The 23,638-nt window shown below is 47.9% G+C and overlaps 1 protein-coding gene across 4 annotated transcripts in view; it reads right to left on the bottom strand.

Moving 5' to 3' along the window:
* Nucleotides 1-23,638, bottom strand: part of AP2B1 (adaptor related protein complex 2 subunit beta 1) — an 83,493-nt gene that overhangs the window by 20,536 nt on the left and 39,319 nt on the right. For 3 of the 4 annotated variants that reach the window (XM_083806626.1, XM_083806625.1, XM_083806628.1), the window contains 8 exons: nt 23,095-23,210; nt 21,797-21,962; nt 21,179-21,277; nt 17,934-18,193; nt 13,765-13,957; nt 4,111-4,152; nt 2,067-2,213; nt 649-794 (listed from right to left, as the gene is read on the bottom strand). In XM_083806626.1, the coding sequence (XP_083662752.1) occupies nt 649-794; nt 2,067-2,213; nt 4,111-4,152; nt 13,765-13,957; nt 17,934-18,193; nt 21,179-21,277; nt 21,797-21,962; nt 23,095-23,210 (1,169 nt within the window). The remainder of the gene's footprint in view (nt 1-648; nt 795-2,066; nt 2,214-4,110; nt 4,153-13,764; nt 13,958-17,933; nt 18,194-21,178; nt 21,278-21,796; nt 21,963-23,094; nt 23,211-23,638) is intronic. The other variant, XM_083806627.1, reaches the window with a different exon arrangement.

The following is a 23,638-nucleotide window of genomic DNA, read 5'->3' as shown; positions in this document are numbered from 1 at the left end:
TAGGATGTGTTTCCGAGAACAATTTGTATATTCTAAACACTGAAGTGGCTGTTCCTTCTGACAAAGTCATTTTGCTGCCAATTACTGGAAAAACATGTGCCGTAGGCTCTTACCTTGCAACTTCTTCATTGACAAATAGCTTTATTAATGAGACCTGTACTTCCAGACAGTTTGAGGGGCAGCACAGCAATTAAGTCAGGAGGTAAAGGCATTTGGGATTGGTACTTGTGCAGCTCAAATGCTTTCCTGTTTATGCTCTCACTTTCCTTAGGGCACTTACTGGCTATAAAACCACTAACCTGCCTAACAACTCAAGAGGTGGCTTTAAAACTCTGCAGAGATTAAATGGGGAAGATGCTGCTTCAAAGCCAGGAGAATGATGGGACCATCTCCTGCCTGTCTCCTCAGTGGAGGAAGGCTGCAGTACCAGGACAACTGAAAAACACCATGGATTTATCAGTTTGTGTTTTCATCTCTCTCACTCAACTGTGGTGGGATGAAGAGTTCAGGCTGTATCACCCAGCTGTTTCCAGGACTGTATTACACACCCACATAAAAGGTAGCAGTATCTAGCAGTGCAGACAGACTCTTGTCATAGGAACGTGCAAGCTTTTTTACGATAGCAGACAAAGTGTATTGATTTCTTACCTGTTCTTGTTGAACTGAATGGCAAAGTCGGTCATGTGCTGCAAAGCCTTGTTGGTGAAGTTCATCTCCATGTAGATGTGTCCCTGCCTGTGACTGAATGTGCCGGAGATCTCCAATCCTTTAGCTTTCACTGCAGGCAACCAAACCTGGAACACAGGAGATCTCACTCAGCATGAGAAGTATAGCCTGAAGACAAACAAGCATGGTTTTCCTAACAGGAAAGTCTTCAGTTAGGAAATCCTGCTACCTTGGCACATTAAGCCCGCAGATGCTAAAGAAACTACAAGGAAGATACAATGTGGGGTGCTGAAAGGATCAAGCTCACCAACGAGAAATTAGCTTGCTGCTCCTAATGCATATTTGTTCACAGCATTCACGCAGGAATTTAAGTATAACATTGGTGTGCACAAGAAACAGTGAAAGCTTGTGTCCATCACACGAACGGGAGACTTACCGTGTCTACTGATGGACAGGCTTCTCCAAGGATTTGTTGGGCTATTAGAGGCAGGACAATACTAAAGTTTGTACCAAACAAAACCACAGGGCCAATACTATTAGCTGTTTGTATTCTGGATTCCCAAATAATATTTGTGGAAAAAAAAACAACAAACAATCGGATTTGAGTGGTTCAGATAGAAATATTTAGCTCAGAATTAGTGGGTTCTTTTGTACTTGGTCTTATACAGTACATAACCAAGCAGATACACACCAAAAGTTTTGAGCATGCTTTGCAGTATCCTATGAATTCTAGAATCTCTGGCTGATTTTAGTTTATATGCCCCTTGACTATTTAATAAGAGTGCAAATTTTTGTTTATTCCCTTTGAGGCATGGATGGCTAACCCTGAACTTGCTGTGGTTGCTCCACAGCCTGTTACCAAAACCAAGCTCTGTGTATCTAATGAACGCTGCAGAGCTCTGTCACTAACAGAGCATTTATCTGCATTACATTGTGGAGTGCTCATCCCAAGCACGAGTTTATCTTCAGCATCATGTTCGATTCCTTCGAATAAACGAGTCTTCCAGGAAAACTGTAGCTAATGGTATCCTGCCCTCAGTGTCCTGGCAAAGCATGATGAGAAAGTAGGTCTCCAAAAAAACTTGTCCGATAAAATTGAAATTCGCACAGCTGCTATATGCTATTCTTTACAGTAATATTGTTACATGAAAAATGAAGGAGCTGCTAAAGAAAAACAAAAATAACAACAAAAAAACAAGCCAGAAGCATGTAACTAATACTGTCTCCTACAAACCACTACTCTGTCCAGGAAAAACCTAGGGCAAACATAACGCAAAAGAATTGAACAAAGATGCCCCGATAGCACCTGAGACCAACAACTGAGGGAACGTGTGAGCAGTTTCAGTCCCTGCAGCCCAAGGTATGGCAACATACTGAGGTTGTTCTTTTCCCTTACGTACAGACTTTGGAGCCACATATCCTCCAGGAGCCATGCCTATACCAGACGAGAGTTCGAAGAGATCGTTGAGTCCACTGCTCACCACAGCTGGGGTGGGTGAAGGGGCAAAGGTGGCTGGCACAGAAGAGGGAATGTAGGTCTGCCCCACCTGGAGGGGTTAAAAAGAACAGGCACCGATTAACATCACATATGAAGAACACTATTTATTAAATAAAGCATGAACTTGGGCAAAATCCTAAATATTTTAAAGCCGTTTGCAGCTTCCCTGCAGAATTATCAATAGTGCTAAATAATGCATTTGAATTCGAAAGCTCTTGGCAACTAATCCCTACGCTCGGCTGTCACCTCAACCATGCAATAGCTTTCACATCATTTTTATAGTTCCAGTAATCTATTCCCACCATAGAGAAATCTTTCTTCTCCATTGCTCCTTCCTAAAAAGACAGTGTGCTTTATGGATCTACCCTACATAAGCCCAGGGAAAAGACAAGATGCTTCAAATCTTCCCTCAATTGTACCAGTCTTCGGGAATCTGCAAGATTTTGCATATCCAGAGATAGCAAGGGAGGCAAAACTATATTGTGTACTCCCACCCAAAGCAAGAGCTCTGCATTCTTAGCACTGTGGTTCAAAAGGTCCATTGCATGAAGCAGAACCAGCGATCTCTCTGCCTGGGGACAGCATTTCTGCAACAAGGGCAATCCTTCCCCCTGGACTTCAAAGAGGACACCAAACTTGGGACATTAAGCCTCAGGTGCCCAGCTCCTAGGGGGATGGTAACACCCAAGTTACACTTCCAAGTTGTCTTACTGTGAGCAGGAAGAATTAAGTGCTTGAGGACAGGATTCACCAGTCAGCAGCCCAGAACAGGCAGAATGACCAAGGCAGGCAGCAGGAAATACTGGTGCTGTGTCTGAGATCTCACTCCTATTCTGTCCTTGGGAACCTACCTGAGACAGGGCGTTTTACAACCAACCCTTTGGACAGGGAGGAGTGGCGGTTTTAGGGAACTGGGTGGTGGGTTTATGCTGGCCCAGGAAAGCAGAAACCTGACTTTGGAGGTGTGATCTCTGCAGAGTAAACATCTCCCATGTTCTGGAGCGTGCTGCCTGGGGGCTACAGGCAAACCATGCCACAGGCTCTCCTCTGCCCTCATGCCGAAGTTAGACAGGAATGCAAGAGTCACAGGGAAAGGAGCAGAGAGAATGACTGCAGCCACAAGAAGTGTTTCAAGGGCCCTCCTTCCAGAACTGAGCATGCTTTTCTCATTGAATTACTGGCTACACAGTGCTAGGAGGAGGGACTGGAGCTTTCTCTGGGAGATTGCTTTTGACCATGGGTTGGAGGCACACTCCCTCCTGCCTGCTGTGTCTCCAAGCCATTTTGCATCATTTTCCAATGCTTTCCTGAAAGAAGCTGGTACGCATTTGAAGCCAAGGGTGCTTTGAAGCAGCCTGGAAGTCTCCCATATCCTGGGCAAGTGCTCAAGGCACTAGGATGCTCTCAGAGCACAGGCACAGAAAAGGAAGCCGGTGGCAGGCAGAGCGCAGCGCTGACCCTGCATGGTAGGAAAGCTCAGAGCACCTCTATGGGATCCTGATGTCCAGGAAAAGTCGTATGTGGCTTTTGGGAGGAGAAAAGCTACTCAGTTCTGACAAGCCCGTGGTGACACTGGGTTAGGGTTACAACAGAACAGGCTGTATGAGCAGACAAGTTAGCACCTTTGGCCTTTCAGCTGCCAAAGCAGTTGCACGTGGATTGGGAGTACCAAAATGTTAATGCTGGTGCTCAAACTAAAAGCTCTGAGAGAGAAGAGCTAAGCAAAGTCAACAGCTCTGGCCTTGGCTGCTCTTAGGAGAGCCCAGGTGACAGCTTGACTCAAAGCAACATAGGTTGGGACCTTTGGGTTTTGGCTCCGGTCATCCATTTTCAAACCTCTCCAGGGATTTGAGCATCTTCCCGCACATAATGGGTAAGGATGGGTTTAAAAACCCCGAGCTCTGAGCAGCTTTTTAAGTTGGGGAAAAAAACGGAATGGCACTTACTGCCGGACTTCCTCCAATGCCCCCGCCAAGGTCACTGCCAAGCTGAAAGAGAGAAGGAGAGAGAGGAGAGAAAGACCGAGTTCATTTAAGCCGAGGGTCAGATGGCTGGAGCAGAGCTCGCTCAGCTGCACCGCTGCGAGCGCGTCTCCCTCACTGGCCACGTACAGGACAGACAGAAACGCAATGATGGGAAAGCACAGGGAAAAGAGGGGCTTTTTTTAGCTGTTTTGTGAGCAGAGCTGTTTGGAGAAGTACCCCCTACACCTAGCTGCAGAAAGGAGGAGCGTTTGCCAGGTTAATAAAACCAAACCCTCACTCCCTCGTGCGCCTGTCATCTGCCCCGCAGCCTGCGCAATCCGCCACGTTTCACGCATCAGCGCTTCTCCTTCAGCCCACAATGCTGGCTGCCAGCAGTCCCGAGCAGCTCTACAAAACCCAGTGGGGTAACTGTGAAAGGGAATAAAAATAAACCTGACAGGAAGCTCGCTTCCTGAACGCTTTATTTTTCGAGGGAACAGCTCCGAAGGACGGCAAAACCACAATGCGCCTCGCTGCATCTCGCTGCCACGCGGCTCTTCTCAATGACCAGGAACAAAGGGAAGGGAACGTAGCTGCTCTCACCGAAGCCCATTTAGATGAGCTTTGTTTTCCCTTTGAAGACTGCTGCCCCTCCCTTGGGGAAGGCAAAAGCAGCCTCCTAACCTAATGGGCCACTCGAATAGTGGAGACCTGGCAGCGCACTGGGGTGTTTCGGTAATGGTCTCTGCTGAGCTGCACAGACACATTTGGAGGCAGTTGGAATAGCTGCTGAACCCAGCTGCACGTCCCCCATGAACACTATAACCTCTCTAGAGCCCATCTCCCAGGCCATCCTGCAGCTGTCCTACCATGAACTCTCTTTGCAAAGCACCTGAACCACTTTCTCAGTGACAAAGCCCGTTTTTTAAACATCTGCACCATTCCAGGCACTTGAGAGATTTCAGTGCTCAGGACAGACGCCAAACCTGGCTACAAGTGCTGTTGGCGGGTACATCACTCCCGTGAATATTTATAAGGCACTCGACAGGTGACTGATAGCCAGGAGAGCAAGCACAGACCTGCAGCAGTTACTCACTACAGAGACATCTCCAGGACTGTGTCCTAGGCTCTTGCTCAGGAGACCACAGCACTTTTTGCCTAGCGCAGCTTTTTGTCACGTTCAGACATGGATCATGCTGTGATGACGTGTGTAGGAAGAAGTGAGACCAGGGGGTGAGGGTTTTTTCCCTTTTTTTCCCCACTGTGGGTCTCAGTTTATCCCTACCTGAGGTCATGGGGAATTTTATAGGAGGTCCCTTATCGTCTGCAACTGCCGCCCCTCCACACACAGCCCCAGCCTCTCGCTGCCTCTGGCAGGGCAGTGCAGAGTCCAGTTTTTCTTCGCTTACTTAGATGACAGATAAGAGAGAGCGATTCCAAAGTCAAAAGAAGGATCAATTGGACCAAAGAAAGCCAGCCAGAAGATTCAAATCCAATTAATACCGAGCTTGTAAAATAGCACTGATTACACTGTCAGGTCTCTGACTGAGACAGCCTGGCAGAGCACAGTTTTGTTCTACAGACTGCTCTTCAGCCAAGATGTTTTTAGAGGAATAGATCAGATCATTTACACCTTGTTACTGGCTCACTAAGGAGTAATAAATGCATCTATTACACCTCATCTCTATTCACAGTCTTGCACACAGATGAACTTCACACTTTATGCTGACAGGCAGTGAAGTCCAGAGGAAAAAAAACTGTAAATAATCCAGTTCATTTCCAGATGACTGTATGCATGGAGGATTTCTGGTACTGTTGTCTGAGGCACGAAAAAGACTGGTTTATCAAGCAGCAAGCATTTCACAAAGGGTATTATGGAAATGACGGAATAATTCTGCATAATCGAGCCAGATGTTAACTGTTCTGCCATTTCCTACTACACTCCCAAAAGGCTGCAGGTTAGGAATCCAGCCTTGAAGAAACACTGGTATCTCCGTGTGCTCACTGCAAGCAAGGGAAGGAGAGACTTAACGGCGTTCCTCAAGCTATCTGTCAGTCTTCCATTTTCCCTGGCTGTCAAGCCTTGGGGTAAGAGTAGAACCTGGATTTGTTGCTTGCCCTGAGTCAAGTCTCCAGCTCTCACTCCCTACAAGGAGGAGGAAAAATTCATTGGCTCAGAGAATTTATCACAAGCCTCCTTACATCCCTAGATCGCACCCAGCATCTTCGCTTCATGGTAAAAAGAAGAGCTCTTGGTGATGCCGGGAAGCTCTGACCTGATGCCACTGCAGCCCAGCTCTGCTCCTCAGGGGGTGTGTGCGCAGGGGTCTGCCACCCCCGGGGCTCCTGAGACCGAGCGCTGCTGGTGGGTGGCACGAGACTGCACAGCAAGCTCCAGGCGGCGGGCAGCTTCAGAGCTGGCTCTGCCTGGGCAGCGAAAGGAGAAGTGACAACATATCGACGTAGAGATTTAAGGGGGAAAAATAAAGAATACAACATGTTCCACACCAGGTCTGGGCTGTGCTGTCCATCGCAGCGGCACAGAAGTCTCTTTCCCCATCTTTCTTGCCTGTCGCCCTCCCGCAGCACCTGGTTCAGAAACTACAGGTGCCGAGCACCCAGTCCGCCAAGACACCTCGGAGCTAACTTTCCTCCAGCCTCCAGAGGCTGAAGAGATGGTAGCAGCGACGTGAGCACGAGGGGAGGAGGAAGACAGAGGGAACAGGAACCAATTACCCACTGAGCGTCTTCTCCCATCTGTAGTGAGAGGCAGAAGGGAAGAAGCAGATATTAGTCAGGCGTGAGGCGATGCTGAACCAATTCCCAAGGGCTGGCCGCTCTGCTTAACCGTTTCCATTCATCCGTTAGGCAGCCGCTCCTGAAGGAGGGAGGCTGTGATCCTGCCTGCCACGAGAGCAGATTGCCATGAGGACAGGACCGTGACAGCACTGTTGCGAGCCCTGCTGGGATGAGTGCTTGCTGTGATGCGGAGCGGTGAAGGACGGCTGCTCCAGCTCGGGATGGTCCAGGGTCAATGGGTGGCTTGGGGTTGGGAGCTTGCAGCACCACAAAACCCCAGTCCTGAGCCCAAAGCTGGCAGGCTCACCTCTTGGTAAAGAGCACAGAGCCTCTGTCTGCGATGATAAGCAGGGGACGAACACGGAGCCCTGGCCACCCGACACAAAGCCCTTCAACAGGGCGTTTTCTTTAGTCCCACCACAGCTCCAAACCATCCTGCCACGACAGCGCTCGAGCAGCCATGTGGATTTGCAGGAGAGGCCAGGCTTGCCCTGCATCAACAGGACCAGCACCAGCACCTCTTCCCAGCCCACATCGGTGTCTTCACTTCGCATTAGTTGGCTCAGATGGCGTCGTGGCTGCTCTGCTCTGAGAGCACCTGCCCCACGACTTCAGCTGCTGCGTGCAGTTATCCTGACTTATGAACTCCAGCACTGCTGGAGTTACTGCATCAGAAGGGTTTATTTGCATTTTAACAGTAGCTTGTAACGAAGTGACTCTGCTGAAGTGTTCATGTGATCCGGAGGGGTTACAATCCCTTCTGCAACACGACGTGAGATATTTGGAGCTTCAAGAAATAACGGGAAGGAGGAGCCAGGGACTGACTGACACTGCAACCACCATGGCTCAGCGACCAGGTTGCCTTGCATCTGCAGCACAGCCAGAGCTTTCCGAGCAGCTATGCATTTCATGGAGCGATAATTCACAGGTTAAAAGGAGACAAGTGCTGCCTCCCCCCTCCCTCACACCCCAAACCAAGAGTTAAGCTCAAGGAGCTGGCTGAGGGCATGCACTCAAGAACATCGCAGCGAGGAACACCAGGCACTTACTGAACAAAAATCAGGTGGAAGGGCTGACCCGAGCTGAGAGCAGAGCTGCTAGCAGGTCGCTTGATCTGGGCTAATCCTGCTCAAGACATCTTCTTAACTGCAGGCCTGACCGTGCACAGACTGACCTCCCAGTGGGCTGCAGGTATCTTGTTGCAGACTCGGCTGTGGCTCTCACACAGACATTTTCAGTACCTTGCTTTCTGCCTCTTGTCTGTTTTTGTGCCGCCAAGGCAGGCTCGCAGAGCAGGACAGCTGCCCAGACCAAAGGTGGTGGAGGACAGGTCACACTGCTGGTGCTGCAGCCACCAGCTTCATTAGCACTTGCTTTGCTGCTAATGCTTTGCCTTGCTGAATGATTTCCATCAACAAATGAAATTAAATACTAACCATTTGGGTTTTCTGAAGTGTAAAAAAGCAACTCCCAAAAGCTCTAGCAGTCCTACTACAGTAACAACTTGCATAGCCTTTAATAAGACATGAATGAGCGACCCACCAGAAGAGCTCCTTTTCCATATCAGCACTGCTCCAGCAACGGCCATGTGCCCTTTGTCAGAAATCCTAACAGATGTCCTTTGTAGCTCATCAAACCAGAACAGCCTGGATGAAAGGAGACGCTCAGATCACTGTGGGAGGCTGGAGGAGAGCCCTGGGGAAGCATCACATCCGCTGCATAAATGGATTTTGGGTCTGAGCTACCATAGCCACACTCACGCTGTAGTTCCAGGAACAGGTAAATAAGCAACTTTCTTAAGATTATACACAGCAAGTCACTTGCAGAGCCAGCACAAGAATTTGGCACCCAGGGCAGACTGGGGGCTGCTGTTGGGCTTCCACAGCCAAGTGAGGCTCCCTACTCTGAGCAAGTGAAATAACTCAGCAGCATGTTTTCAGAATAAACCACCACTGAGGCCCTAATCAACCTGAACGAGCCAGGTCTTGTCCACGGAGGCCAAGCTTTGGCCTCTCCACTTGAAAGCAGTCGGACTGGGAGGGATCACACCAGTCGCCTCTGCTCCCCAGCCGCTGGGATCAGCAGGCACTCGGGACTGGAGAAGCAGGGATTTCTTCCCAGGCTGCCAAGCCTGGAGCCTGGGATGCCTCGCAAGAGAGGGCGAGGTGATGCTCAGCTCCCAGCCCCAGACCACGCTTCAGGGCAAGCAGAGCGCTGGGACACAGCCCTAAATCGTGCAGGGGAGACAGTTGGGGTCAGACCTCCAACACCCAACCTGATTACACAGAGGGCAGCAGCTCCACCGAGAACAGCCCGCAGCGATCACGGCAGCGCAGGTATTACAGAACATGTGGATATTACAGAACGTGGATATCCAGTGTTTATCCAACAGCCTTACAATTTGGGACATAAATCAATCTCACGAGCTGCCAGCCTTGAATCAATAATACTCTTGTAGATGAGTGGGTAGAGTATTAAATAAAATCCTTACATAACAGACAATCCAAGCCCGTCCATTCCTACAGATTTACTGCTCTGCCTCCGAGTTTCGAGCCAGCCCCTTTGGCTCCCTGCCACAGCGCCCAGCTCCCGTTAAACGCTCGGCTCACGGCGAGCCGCGCGGTGTGCCGGGCAGCAGAGCTCTCGTGCCCTGGGATTTTCAGTGCAAATGAGCACACAAAAAGGTTTAAAGACAAAATGACCCTAGCTTATTACAGCGCCCTTTGTAGGACTGCATCAAGAGCAAACGAGGAGCTGGAGAGCTGCCTGTACCCTGCACGAAGTGTAGCCACTGGGATCCTGCTGCAAGGGGACGCAGCATCAAAGGCCAGCTCTCAGCATCCTGCAACTTGCTGTCCGAGCAAATTTTGCTTCTCCCACGTTAGTGGCCGCTATCACTGAGTAACACTTCAGAGCTGGCGATCTCAAGCTTTGTAACAGTGACCTTGGTCAGCATTTTACAGAAAAGCAAGCAGAAGTGAGGAGGAGAAGAGCTGCGCGGGGCTGAGAGGGGCACACCGTGGAGCATACTCAGTTCTGGCTCTGTTCGCTGCAGAACAGCTCTCCGTAAGTCGTGTAGCAAGTCTGATCTGGTTAAAAGCAAAGCATATCTTGTTCTTGTACTAACAGCCCCCTTTTTTTTTTTTTAATTTGTTAACACATGCTCAGCATCTGTGCACGCACGATATGCACGTTACATTTAATACCAATTACAGGACTTGCTATGGAAATAAAGTATCGGTTATTCCCTAAAGAAATTAACCTCTCAAGCAGCTGGAGTCTCACTGGCCATAGAAATAAGAACCTACCAATAGTGAGGAAAATTCAAGCAAACAATGTTAATCTGGTGTTCATCCAGTTTTATAGCATGCTGCCTCCTTTCAAATGCTTGCAAGAAAACAACACTATGGTTTAAGAAACAAATGCTGAATGACGTCTGCCGTGGAAGTTAACGCTTCTGTTATCTTCCCAGTTAGTCCTGTCGGGACTTTGGCTGCAAGAGCGTCCTTCTGAAGACAGACACCCTCTCCCCAAAAAGAAGGCATTACCAAATATACAAGACCTGCAACCAGCAACCTGATCGAGTGGGAGGTGTCCCTGCTCACGGCAGGGGGGTTGGAACTAGATGATCTTTGAGGTCCCTTCCAACCCAAACCATTTGGTGGAGCATCCAAAGGGATCAACCCATGACACTGAGGGGATGTGACACAGTGGCTGAGAGCCTGCCAGCAGCCTCTTCCAGACCTTCAGCTGCCTTTGCGACACTCGCAGTACTGACACCACCTCACCAAGGCAGGAACAGCCCATGATTTCATACATCAACTCCAGCACATCCCAAACCGTTTTCTTCCTCTGCAGCAGAGAGGCTTCGCTGGTTTTCAAGCAGTTGTGTGCAAAATGGAAGCAGGGCTTGAGACTGCTCTGCTCTGACAGGTCACCTGAGGTACGTCCCCACTCAGGCTATGCAGGGATGGTGCCAGAGACATAATGCAGAAAATCTGCTGCATTTGAATACCTCGTGTTCCTCTCTGGTCAGCTGAGATCCAGAAGGGATCTGCTTGTGATGAGCAGAAAACCAAGACTGACAGCAGGGGTGAGAGAAACTCCATCGCTGGGAGTCGTGAAAAGGACTGCAGGCGAAGTCCTGTTGGAAACACTCAGGGCTGCCTGAGATCAGCCCCCTCCCATGGTCCAGTACCCTTCTTTACACTCCTAAGATGGTAAGAGGGATGGGAAAAGACAGACCAGAGCAGTGTGCACGCAGAGGAAGACTCTGCCTCGCCATCCAGCACCAAACAGGCTTACTTTCTTGCAGCACAAGGAGCTAAAGTGAAATAAACTCTTTCTGGTCTGAGCAAAGAGAGAGAGACTGCTCACACCGCTCCACGCAAGGGAACGGGTGCCGCGTTCAATCTTCCCAGCGAAGCAGAGGAATGAAATACATTTGAAAAAGTACTTGAGGAGGAACAGAGAAGGATACTCCACCACTGAGGGAGTCAGGCAGTGATATAACACACAAAGTGTGCGGCTAAGCCGTCTGGAAGAGAGAGAGGGAAGGGCTGCCCCAGCAGGAACCTGAATGCAACACAATAAGGACAGGGGAAGAAGATCTTATTTCAAGCTCCAGCTCCACTGCCTGCCTGACAATGCAAGCGCCCGTCATCCCTGGCCATTTCTAGCTCCCGGGGAAGGGCGAGGAGCTCAGCCCTTCCTCCAGGAGGCTCCTGGGGACACCTCTCACCCACTCACCACACTTATAAGTCAGGCACACACATACCTGCATCCTGAGCCTCTCTTTTTGGCCCTGCACAACCATGCCTAAGACCCAAGCGCCGATCCCCTTGGCTGGCCAAGCAGCGCAGAGACGCTGCCGAGCGATGTAGTTAATTCCAGCTCAGGGTAACTCAGCTGGGTTCTTTTTAAACACATGTCCACAGCAATAAACAAAGGCAGATCTCACTCACTTGCACACAGACCAGGCTCATTAGGGAATGAAAAGCCAGAGAAATACAGAGCTTTACCAGGACAAAATTCGCCTGTACGTGTGAGGGATAAGGAGAAGATGGGACATTTGATCCAAGAGAACTCCAGCAGAGAGCATTCTGGGGGAACAACATCATTCAGGGTTTTGTTTAGTGCTCTCCCCACCTAATAATGCAGCTGAGCCAGCGCTGGTGCACACAGCCCCAGGCACCACTTCTCCCCGGTCCAGAAACAGTCACTTCGTTAGCTACCACCCCACAGCCCATCCATTTATTTAAGGCTCGAGAAAAATACGAAGTAAAAGCCTACTATCATCTCAACTAGCAGCTCTCCTGCCCAAGTGGGTCACTGAATTAAGCCCATTAATGCCAACTGATAGGGAAATATTTTCCCCAAACCAAGCTTCAGTCCTTCTGCCATGTCCGTTTATTTGCCTCTGATACTAACAAGGAACAGAGGGCTACGAGAGGTGGAAGGAGGGCTACAAAGAGGCTGGAAGACAGCACAGAGAAATTTAAGTCCTGCTCATTTCGAATTGCTGCTGTCTTCTGCGATGCCTCAGCACAATTAAGGATTCTGCAGTTTCTTAGTTACAGCTCTTGCAATGCAGAGCGAAAGCTGCAAAGGTCACTGCCCTGCGCTGTGCATTCCCAGCAACACGGGCTGAAAACCTGCCCTCGTCCCCTATCCCTGGGAGGAAAGCAGATTCCCCAGCTGCCATCTGCCCCCCAGATGGCACAGACTGAAGTACGCCTGAGCTCCACGAACACCGATGCCATTATGGGTTAGCCTGTTTCCAGTTCATTAGCTCATGAAACACCAGAGCTGGAGAGGTGTTTAACATCTGCTTTAATAAGACTGTGGCAGCTTAAGAAAGTATCTTTGGCAAACAGGAATCCGGTGCAGTGGGGTTGCTACAGCTGCTCCTGCTTCTCAGAACCGAAGCACACCTAAACAGGCACACAGACAACTTGGCCCTGCTCACTGGAAGCCAAACCTCACACCAAAGTGAAACAAATCCACTGCAGGTCTGCAACCCACGCAGCTGTGCTCTGGGGTGGTCTTATTTGGGTTACATGGTGCAAGTACAGCTGGCCTGCTCCTCATCCCACTGGTGAGCCCCGAGGCTGAACACATCCCAGGCTGACGGTGACCGCTTCTCCCTTCCTGGCTGCCACCAGTGTAAGACCGCAGCCCCCAGCTCCTCCCCGCTGCAGCGGCCTCCTCACTAGCAGATCATCTCACTGCAGCTTCTTCTCAGCTCTCACCCCAGAGCAGATGCAATATGTGATCATTCATACTCAGGGCCTGACCCTTTTAGGCCCTGAACGCCCCCTGTGTCTGCTGCAGCAAGGGGAGGGCTGCGCAGCAGCTTCCCTCTCGACCTAACTGCAATTAAGACATTACTGATACTAAACCATGACACGCTCTGGAGAATATATAAATGGGATGACCCAGGGCTACAGCCCGCAGCCCTGAGCTTTGCATTGAAATTCAATAGGGTTGGGAACGGGGTGGAACAAACGCCCTCCTGAATGGGAGTCAGAACTAATTACAAAACAGTGCTGCACTTTACATGTTTAAAACAACTTTCTAGTTTTTTTCTACAGGCAGAAAAAGCATGAAAACAAACATGCCCACTGAGCGCAGGGATTCTACTGCATGCACCAACATTCATTTTAGAGCAGGAAAACCTGCTGAAAATTGGTACCGCTTAAATCCTATTGGAGTTTGAGGTCTCAGCACTGGGGAGCTTAAGGATCCGAGCATTACAAGCACAAGTGAAGGCTTTGCAGAGATGAGCACAGCTCCAATTATTTCACATCAGCTGAAGGTAAAGAGCACGCTGCTTACCAGGCTGTCCAGCCCTCCTCCCAGGAGGTCCACGGCACCCATCTGCATGGAGGACACTTGGGGAACGTTGACGGGGGGTCCCAGGTCCAGGTTGAGAAGGTCGCCCAGAAGGTCGCCCTGCGATGGGATGACCTGGGGCTGCTCCAGGTTCGTAGCGGCTGTTGTGCCCACGGGGCTATCTCCTGCGTCAGTGCTGCGGGTGGGAGCAACAAGAGGCAGAGAAGAGAGAAGTCGGTCACCTTCAGCCTCCAGCTTCAGGTTGCCAGCATGGGGAAACACAGCAAGAAGTAGCCCACGAGCAGGAAGCAGCTAAAGGATTACCCTAGCAGCTGGCCTAACCATTGCTGTGTACGAGGTGCTCTGTGCTTGCAAGTGGTCCTTCAACAAATGCTTTGAGCACAAGGACCTGCCATGCATTGTGCACGATTTGCAGCTCACAAAAGGGAATTTTCAGGTGTGAAATCCTTCCCCCCTCCCCGCAGAATCACAGACCTCTCTAAAATCACGAGCCGTATGTACTACATAGACCACGGCACTGAAAACAAACACTTCCCAACTCAGAAAGAGCCTATGGAGGTGATTTTTTGACCACTGGACCTGGAGAGCTACACATAAACCTGAAAAAAAATCCTAACTTCCTCAGAGACCTAGCAGATATAACCCTTAAGCCCTTACTCTAACTGGTGCAAACTCAACCACTCCCTACAGATCCAGACTTAACACCTTCTACTGACCTGCAGCAAGGTCCACCACTTTCCTAATTAAAGACCTCCATCTAAAACTGGCACCTCCCTTCCACCAATAACATCCTTTTCTCTGCATTAGCAGACATACTAATTACTAGTCTAGAAGTGCCTCAAACAAATTTCAAAAGTTTCTCACCAGAAACAGTCTGGCTATCTTTTATATCCATTTGCCACTGAGTTTTACGGGGGAAAAAAACCCACCAGTAACACTCACTGTAGCTCCCGGAGAGCTCATTACAACATATTTATTCTTTAAATCCAGACACGCGAATATTTTAGATGACTTCAAATCTATTCTGTGTCTTGCTGCCAACAGAAACTGACAGAATTATTTCCAGCTCGTATTACTGCGGATGCGGCCAACAGGTAATTGCATAGAAACGCCACGGGAATTAGTGTACTGACAAGGTGTTTTAACACTGGGGCTCTTTTCTAAGGATTGCAGCTGCTGGTTTTGAGTAGCCACGATCCTCTTCCTTATCCCTACTCAGCTGCTGAGGGGAAAGCTTTAGCACCACAGTGTAAGTTGCTACCAACTTGGTGCCAAGAGGGAAAGATGCAGCATAAGGGCTGCTGAATGAATTAGTTACCAGGCAGCGACAGAAAGGATTGAAAGCTTCTTTGCATTAAAAGCTTTAGACCTCTAATAGCACTAATATTAGCTGTCCTCTCTGCTTCTGCCTTCGGCAGGGAGACCTCTGAGTATGCCGAACAGCTAGCTAAAACATTTCTGAAGAGCGAGTGGTTACCGTGATCCACTCCCACCCCCAACCTGAGAACGGGAAAGAACAGCATGTATGAGCAGAGGCACATTACAAGCTGGTAGTGCACACACTTGGTTCGTTCCCAGTATATAATCCCTTTAACACTACACCTCTTCAACACTTACTCATCCTTCTTCTGATGGAGATAAAGCAATCCCTGCAAGGTCTTGTTTAACTGCAGTTGCCCCAAAGCCCAGCACGAAATTAGGAAGGGACGAAGCTAAGTCAGTTTGTATTAAAAAAACAACAAAAAACAACCAAGCCTTCTATTTGCTGTACAAAACAGACCTTTTTAAGGAGATTTGTATATACACCTTTGTATTTTCTTCGGAAGAAAAGAAAGGAATTAAGAGTATGAGGGTTATAAAGGGCCAAAAGACTTGATAAAGGTTTTCTTGCTTGAAGTCTTGGACAGTGGCAAGCAGTTGGGTTTCCTGTCCTACATTGCTTTGTATGGAAATACACCTCTGCATCCACTGCAAGGGAGTGTATTCTGCCAACCACAACCACCTCCTCCTACATTTACACCCAGAAAAGCACCGAACAGCTAATTCTGCCCATCTACTCAAGGAAAAGCTATCTTTACCCTCTTAAGCCACATTCATTGCAGACATCCCCGCACTCCCACCTCTATCTCACTGCACAATCTGAAGGAAAACCTCAGTCTGTAGTGGACAGGTCAGCCACCAGAACGGTCATCGCCAGAGTGCAGAAGTAGCAAAGACGACTCCAAACAGCTGGCTGATGTTATCTGCCACTGGACACCCTTAAACTTCTTTAAGAGGACAAATTTTCACGTACCTCTTTGTGCATCTTTTCACACACATTCAGCACTAGGAAAAGGCAAACTGGTTTCTTAGCATTCAGTAAAGATGTACTGGCTGCACAGATTCAGGCTTGCCACAGCCTGCACCCGCGGTGCTGCTCTCTGTACTTCCAGGGCTGCACGTGGCCACCCAGTACGCTGGAACATGGTGCAAGTAGGCCTTGGCATCAGCCTGATCAATCTGTCCTTTTACTGACAGGAAAGCAGAAAGTCACAATAACGGGGCCTCTTTACGAGTGACCTCACTTCGGAGAAGCTTGGCGTGTCACTAACAACAACACTTTTTTGTTTTTTTAATTTACCAAGCAGGCTAAAGCACTGCATCAGCATTCAGCCCTTTACACTTTCCCGCTGCTCTGGCTTCCTCACCTTACCACTGGTGATTAAGCCCTGAAGGCTTTCTCTTGAAGTAATGGGTAATTCAGTAGTAAGCAGCACAAGGGCAATGTACAACACTGCTATAATGAGAAAAAAAAACGGGGAAAGTTGACTGTCTGGGCACTAGCTTCGAGTGTGTTGTATACACGGAAGCCAGTAAAAAGATTACTCCTTGCAGTAGCTGAATTCCTTGAGTTAATTAAACCCCTCTGTTCATTTCTGTACTGAAACAAGTGTATGGGAAGGGTGCTAACATGGGAGGCCAAAGCTACCCCCAACCCAGCTTATTTTGCTATTGAGGCAAATCTTGAAGCTGAGCGAAGCATCCACTGCTTTTCTTGCCTGACTGGTAGAGTTGTGCTTGCTGGTCCTGGGTCAGCGCAGCCAGACTTGATCTCATAGGCAGGGAGAAAACAACTCAGCTTCTCAAAGCTAGTCATATGACAGAAATAGCTTTAGTTGCTAAGAATAGCAGAGAAGTGGTATCAGAAAATAGAAAAGAAGCAGCATCGCACACTGATTTATCAGTGCAACGGCAAAAAATAGCACTCCAAATGTCACTTTGGGAATATTATTAAAAGGTAAGCCTGGATACTTTGCCTCCTGCTGTAAAGCAGACTTATATTTGTAATTAATACCATTAGCAAATAGCACTGCTTACCTGAATGAGGAACCATGGGAACAGGCTCAACAGCAGCACCACCACAGCCTGGGACTGCTGCAATGCCTGCTCTTGCAGACCTAACCCACTTTCAGGACTGTGATTATGGGGAAACATTAAAGCTCCAGATAATAAGCTGAAGCATTTTTTCCCCAAAGGTTAGACAGAACAACATCAGTCTAGGCATTTTGTTTTAAGCCTGAACAGTATTCAGTGACAGGGCCTAGACGGCTTTTACGCTCCCCTTGCTTTACAGGCACCGAGTAAAAGAGGTAGCCTTGTTCATCCTTCCCCATTTCACATTCTAACCACAGAAGATCCCTGTTCTTGCCAGTTCCAGGAACCTGGTATTATTCTACGCAACTGAGGCTTGTAAAGCTGTCCCATCACTGAAGCAAAAACTCTTACACAACCAAAGTGCACCCTTCTGTAAGATACTTGCTTTCACTGCTCCTCCTCCTGAAGTATGCCCTTTCACCACCTATCCACCTTCTGCTTTGCTAGCCCAGCTCTCAAGTCAGAGACCTTATAGCCAGAGTCTTCCCCAAAAACATTAAAGTTCTTGTGTGAGGAGAAGTTATATGATACTTCTCCTGTCTTTTGACCCAGGAACTCAGAAGCTACACACCCAGAATTAAATCCTACAATGAAACGGCTCCTTGAATGATCCACAAGCCTCTACACAATCAGTAAAAAAGCAAGGAGTATTTTAGAAGACCCATGTGTCTTTAGGACTGTTTACTAGCAAGAAACAACCAAACCTGCTCATTATCACCAGCGCTGTCTCAGCTTACCTCCCGTGGTGAATTGGCAAGTGCTTGCGGTGGATACCGTGGCTCCCCTCCACAAAAGCGTTGGGTGGCTTGTGGTACACCGAAGCCAGAGATCCAATATGGCAGATCAGCTCGTCCAGCAGAGTTGGTTCAATCAGATCGGTCTCTTCAGAAATCAGGGGCTTTTCTGACAGGACCACTTCTTTGGCAGTCACCGGGTCCGTGGAAAGAAGGCGCCAGTAGATGTAGCCACGGTCCCGCAGGTCTGGGTTGTCAGAGTCCTACGACAGAACAATGCATCAGTCACGGTTCTAAAGGGGACTAACTCCTCTGATCACTTAATTTTTCTAGCAGTGGTTCTGGTGGATTAAAAAAACAAAACACGAAACAACCATCCAGTAGTGACAATCATCAATTTCAGAATGAAGTTATAAACTGTTGTGATGTACATCGCAAAATTAAAAACAAATCCCAAAGCATTAATGCCTGGCTTCCTAACCAAAGAGTTGACTCATCTGGTCAGGGAGCAAAAAGTCCCTGGATTTACACATCCCACAGCTGCCCCGTCCCACAGAATATCATCTGCTTTCCTGACACTTAAAAGAAATCAGGAAAACTCCAAGGGGTTGTGGACAGGAGAAAAGAGGGTGAATCAAAATGACCATCGCACACTAAGAATAAACATGTTATATTCTGTATTGCAACAGAAAGATTCAGAATTCCTAGAAATATACGCCTTACGCAAGGGCATTCACTGGACAAAGAGACCCTGCAGAGCTACAGGATAGATCTTAATAAGCAGTATTCTTCACAACAAAAGAGGCCTTATTTACCCTGCATCTTAGTTATCTAATGAAGTATGGGGAGATACTAATGGTACATGGTAAAGACACCTCATCAGTTCTCCAGCTGTCAATAATATCCTTGTTTTACTGCAGACAGTCCTGCCGCAGCATGAATTAACTTCTCTCCTTTTCAAACAGCTCTGCCCAGGACAACAAAGTAAGTGGTGATAGCTTGCAGCTAGTGTTCTAGGGCTAGACAGGTGCTGGGGTTTTATGCTGTAGTGTAACATGTTCGAACTGTTCATTGAAGAAAGAGCTGGGATTTTTAATCCCCATGTCAGGAGAACAATAGGGTAGATGCTACTGAGGTTTTTTTCCTGAAAAATTCTGGCAATATATCCTACACCTCATTAGACTTCCTCCTTGGCATTTCTTTTGCTCTTCTGTGATCTCATTCACATTGCTGCTGACCTGCTGTAACCTGCCTCTCTGCCCTCTGTCTCAAGACATTCTCAGGCACACAGCAAAACCTTTACTTGTAATGAGGCTGGGCACGCTAAACTCGTTTTGCTCACAAGGACCTAGATACATTGTCTGGGTCAACTGACAGATTTCTCTGCAGTGCTGTTTTTCAGTTTGATGGCGGAGTTGTGAACTCTTTACACCCGTTGCCCTTAGCAATTCCTACCAGGATGTCCTCATCCTGCCTTCAGCAGGCAGTTCAAGATCAGACAGGGCCTTTGCAAGGGCAGACATGAAAGACCACGCGCTCCTACCTACTTTCAGGGACATCCAGATTCAGGACTGACTGTTTCTTCCTACAGCCAAATAAACAGACTTGAAACTTTAGTAAATTTACTGGAAAAAGAGGCTCAGATCTTTCCTTTCCACATTTCTCCTAATTCTCCAGTCTCCAGGGCCTGCATGCACACCTGCAGAGCATACCAATGAACCCATGCTAGCTCAGTTACCCACCCATGCCAGACAGACAACAGCAATGAAGATGTAGAGGCTCTGTGCCATCCGTTAGGTTATAGGCTTGCTAGGGACCTTGATCACTACTCCACATCTGTGTCCCTCCCATCCCCAGCTGCTTCAGTGCTATTTTTACCAGTGTTGGCTGGATTACACTGGCTCCTGCTACAATCACACCTGCAGTTTGCTGCGCAGACATACCCTAAGAGGCACTCAAAGTGCAACAATACCTAAGCTGGGGAAAGAAACACACATGTAATTACTCCCCCACTCAAGTGAAAAACAGTATCTCTACCTAGAAATCAGACCTTGAAGCATAAGGCTTTTTAGTGTTTTTCAGCCAGTTATCCTACATTGACTTATTATTCATATAAAATACAAAAAGCCAGACTGAATCAACATTTGTGACAAACAGAGAAAAAACAGACGCCTATTATATTCCTAGGGTGCCATTAAGTGTTTTATGACTCAGCAGAGTGGGTTTTAACACTTAGTACCTTTCCTCTGTTGGCTTAGACAAATGATATACCCAGCCACTGGCCCAACCCTCTCTAAAAAAGAGCCAAGAGCCTGCCTAATAGCAGATTTTGAACACTCAGAAGCAAGAAGAGCAGGCTAGGTTTCTTGTGCCTGCCCAATGCACCACCTCCAGCTGGATGAATAGAAGTACCAAGAAGTCCATAGCCATGACTTCTTCCAGCAAAGAGGGCCAAAAAGGCTAGCTGATGACTGCTTCTGAGCAGAAAACCTGGAGTCAATCGCTGCCCATTCAGTGCAGTCAGGTGTATTTTCCTCAGTTGGTACGGTAGGTCTGCAGAGGAAATGCTCTTTCTGGGCTACATCACGGCGCAGGGAGTGCAGTAGGTTCAGCTGAGTCTGACTCCCACCACCACCACATCTCTGCTTCCGTCCTCCAGAACTACAGCGCTCCTTTCTTTCAGCTCAAGCCCAGCCCTACCTGCAGTGATCTGAGCTCACAACTCAGCTCCTCATGCATAATGAATCTGGAATCTTAACCCACTGTTACAGCCTCCAACAAAGCTGCCACATTGGTTGACAGCATCCAAGTACAAAGGAAAAAACTAAACCTTATTTCTTTTGTTTTTATAGCACCGTTTAAGCTTTGCTGTTCACAGAACAAAGTCTTTGCTTGGCCCTATCCCTCTGTCAGAGCAGCAGATGTTTTAATTGCAAGCCACCTTTCAAGAAGAAGGCATTTTGGTTTCTTCAAAACCCCACCCTGCGCCTAACATTTAATTTGGTGGGGAAATGTGGAAGGATTTAGGATGAAGCAAGAGCTAAGAAGTAGAGAGCAGACACCAGATGGCATGGTAACAGGCACAGAGCAGCTCTTAATGGAGTCAACCCCCTTCTCCTTGGGAGAGAGGAAAACATGCCTGAACCCTATCTACCAGCAAGGCTGATCAGTCCAGCAGATGGGACACAGCACACTGCCCGCCAGCACAGGGTCGGGAGGACTCTGGTTCACTGTGTATCTTGGCTTACCTGCGTGGCCAGGCTGAGGACCTGCTGAACCAGCTCCTGGGTCTCAGAAGGCTTTTTTAAGAACAGCTTCACTATAGCAGTCAGCAGGGTGAGCTGCACCTAAAAGAAAGGTACACAGGAGAGAGATTAGAGTCAGCCTTGCTTTAGCAATGTGTCGTGGGTCTCAACATCCTTTAGTAGTATAAAATTCACATCCCATGGTTTCTAACAGCATTACACTATTCTTTGCCAGGGAAACCCAGTATAATGAAAATCAGACTCTTGCCCATTGTAAAATACTTTTGCAAACAAGTCCCTGATCAGTACACTGAGATTTATGTAATATTTTGATGCATTTCATCACCATTCTTCTGTACATTCTCGTCCCTAGTAGGGCTATTCCTCAAGAAGTATACAACATGCAGAAAGCCTTACTGTTCTGTCTTATTCATCCACCAAAAAAAAAAAAGTTTGGGAGATAAGACAAAACAAATCTGCAGAGTCCCAAGATTTTTATTTTAGCTAAATATTGAAGTTTTCATTGGGAGATATTTCTGACTACTACAGTAATATTTACAGTTTGTCCCACAGACACACTGCATGAAACACTACAGGCAAGATGTATAACACAATTTTTACCTGAGTACTTTCATCATGAAAGCCCTCCAGAAAACTCTCCAACAGCTCATCTGCATTGTCAATCCTTTCTGCGTATTCACCCACTATCCAGATCATGGCAGCTCTGGCATCTGGCTCATCCAGGGAATCTAGGTTCTCACACAGGGTGGCAATGATGCTTTCGTACCTAATTTATCAGAATACAGGTGGGTTACTAGGGTGAATTCAACTTGCGTTACTCCATCTCTGCCCACATTATTCCGCAGAGAATCCTGCACTGAATTACAATGTCTAGTATTCCTATGCAACATGAAATAAACAGCACTTTCACTCAACTGACAATATTCCTAGGCTTTTTCTTTCCCCAGGCTGAGTGTTAAGATCTCACAGGGTCCTCAAGAGCTTCACAGTTTCTGTAATCAGCAAGACCACCCAGATGTGGAATTCAAGACAAAACTGCCTCCCTTTCATTTTTGCTAAAGGGTTGTTTTATCCAAATAGGTCAAACCATGAATCTGTGCCCGACCCTGCAGCCTCACTAGCATCTTCAGACTTCAACTCTAAAATTGGATATTACACTTCCCCAAAGGCTTTGCTGTAAAACAGACAATACCCCACACTAGTTATTTAGCTTCCCCGATCCCCGTGCGTGGGTATCCCTGTCATAAACACGCAATCTATCTTCTAACTGACAGCAGAAATTGCCAGAGAGACCTGCAGATGTCCCACATTACTTTTTAGGTGATCATGAAGTCTCTGCTGAAAGACACTACTGCACTATTTTGTAGCTGAAGAGACAGTGTTTTATTGCACAAACTGCTTAAAATAAGACGAATACTGCCCAAGCCAGAGAGAACACTTGATGAAGAAAGCCAGCAGCATTTTGTTCAGCACAATCTGCCTGGAATTTCAGACCATGAAAGCCATGAATTTGCAGGAGACTGTATATAATATCCTTCTAAAATAGAAGAGGGAAAACAGAAGCCTAATGCTGCAAACTTGGTCAAATTTTCCTTCTGGCATCCTCTGCGAGATCTTTACTTGCTTTTGATGAAGTCTTATACTTAGCATGCATACAGAGTTGGGCAAAGGAAAAGCTTTCCACTTGAATTAATTCTGTCAGGCTGGTATCTTGTCTGGAGCTGACATCTGAATCCTGCCACACTAGCAGCTAAGACCAGAACGGACACTGCTTTTCAGAAAGAAAACCACCTTGGCTTCAGTGGCCTGGTAAGCTATTCGGACTGGGGTTTGCATTGCTGTACTGCGATGATAAAACAGACAAAAGCTTCCAAAAGCGTTGCAGTTCTTTCACCTACTTGTTGGGGTACTTGCGGAAGATGTCCCTGATTACCACGATGGCCTCCTGGACCACGTAGTTGACCTTGGTCTGGATGAGGTCCAGCAGTGTGCTCACACAGCGCTCTGCAGATTGCTGGGGGGAAGAACACAAACACCACAATTAAACAAGTTGAAGAACTACTACTGCCACGGCACAAGCTGAGGAACCTGGTATGTATGAAGATACGAAAGGCCAAGAGGGGAAAAATAAAAGCACTCCAGCTACCAACTCGATACGTGTCCAGAAAACCCTGCAGGGTGACAAGTGTCTGTTAACCAGGGAATTTAGGATACTAGACAACGGAGAGACCAACTGACTCCAACTCCTGCAAAAAATAAAATAAAAATGGTCAAAGCAACTGTGCCAGTAGATGGCTGGATGATCATGCAAGAGATATTAAGAAAATTGCCTGCATTACTACTTATACCACCCTCGTGCTGGCTAGCAGGTGAAACATGTCACTGTATAAGCTCTCTTGGACTTGGCCAGGCCATGGCAATCAGGGCTGAGAGACTTGGGGG

The sequence above is a fragment of the Anser anser genome, assembly GCF_964211835.1.
Source record: "Anser anser genome assembly, chromosome: 20".
Taxonomy (NCBI): domain Eukaryota; kingdom Metazoa; phylum Chordata; class Aves; order Anseriformes; family Anatidae; genus Anser; species Anser anser.
Note: the sequence above shows the minus strand (reverse complement) of the source record. Positions and strands in the feature narration are given on the sequence as shown.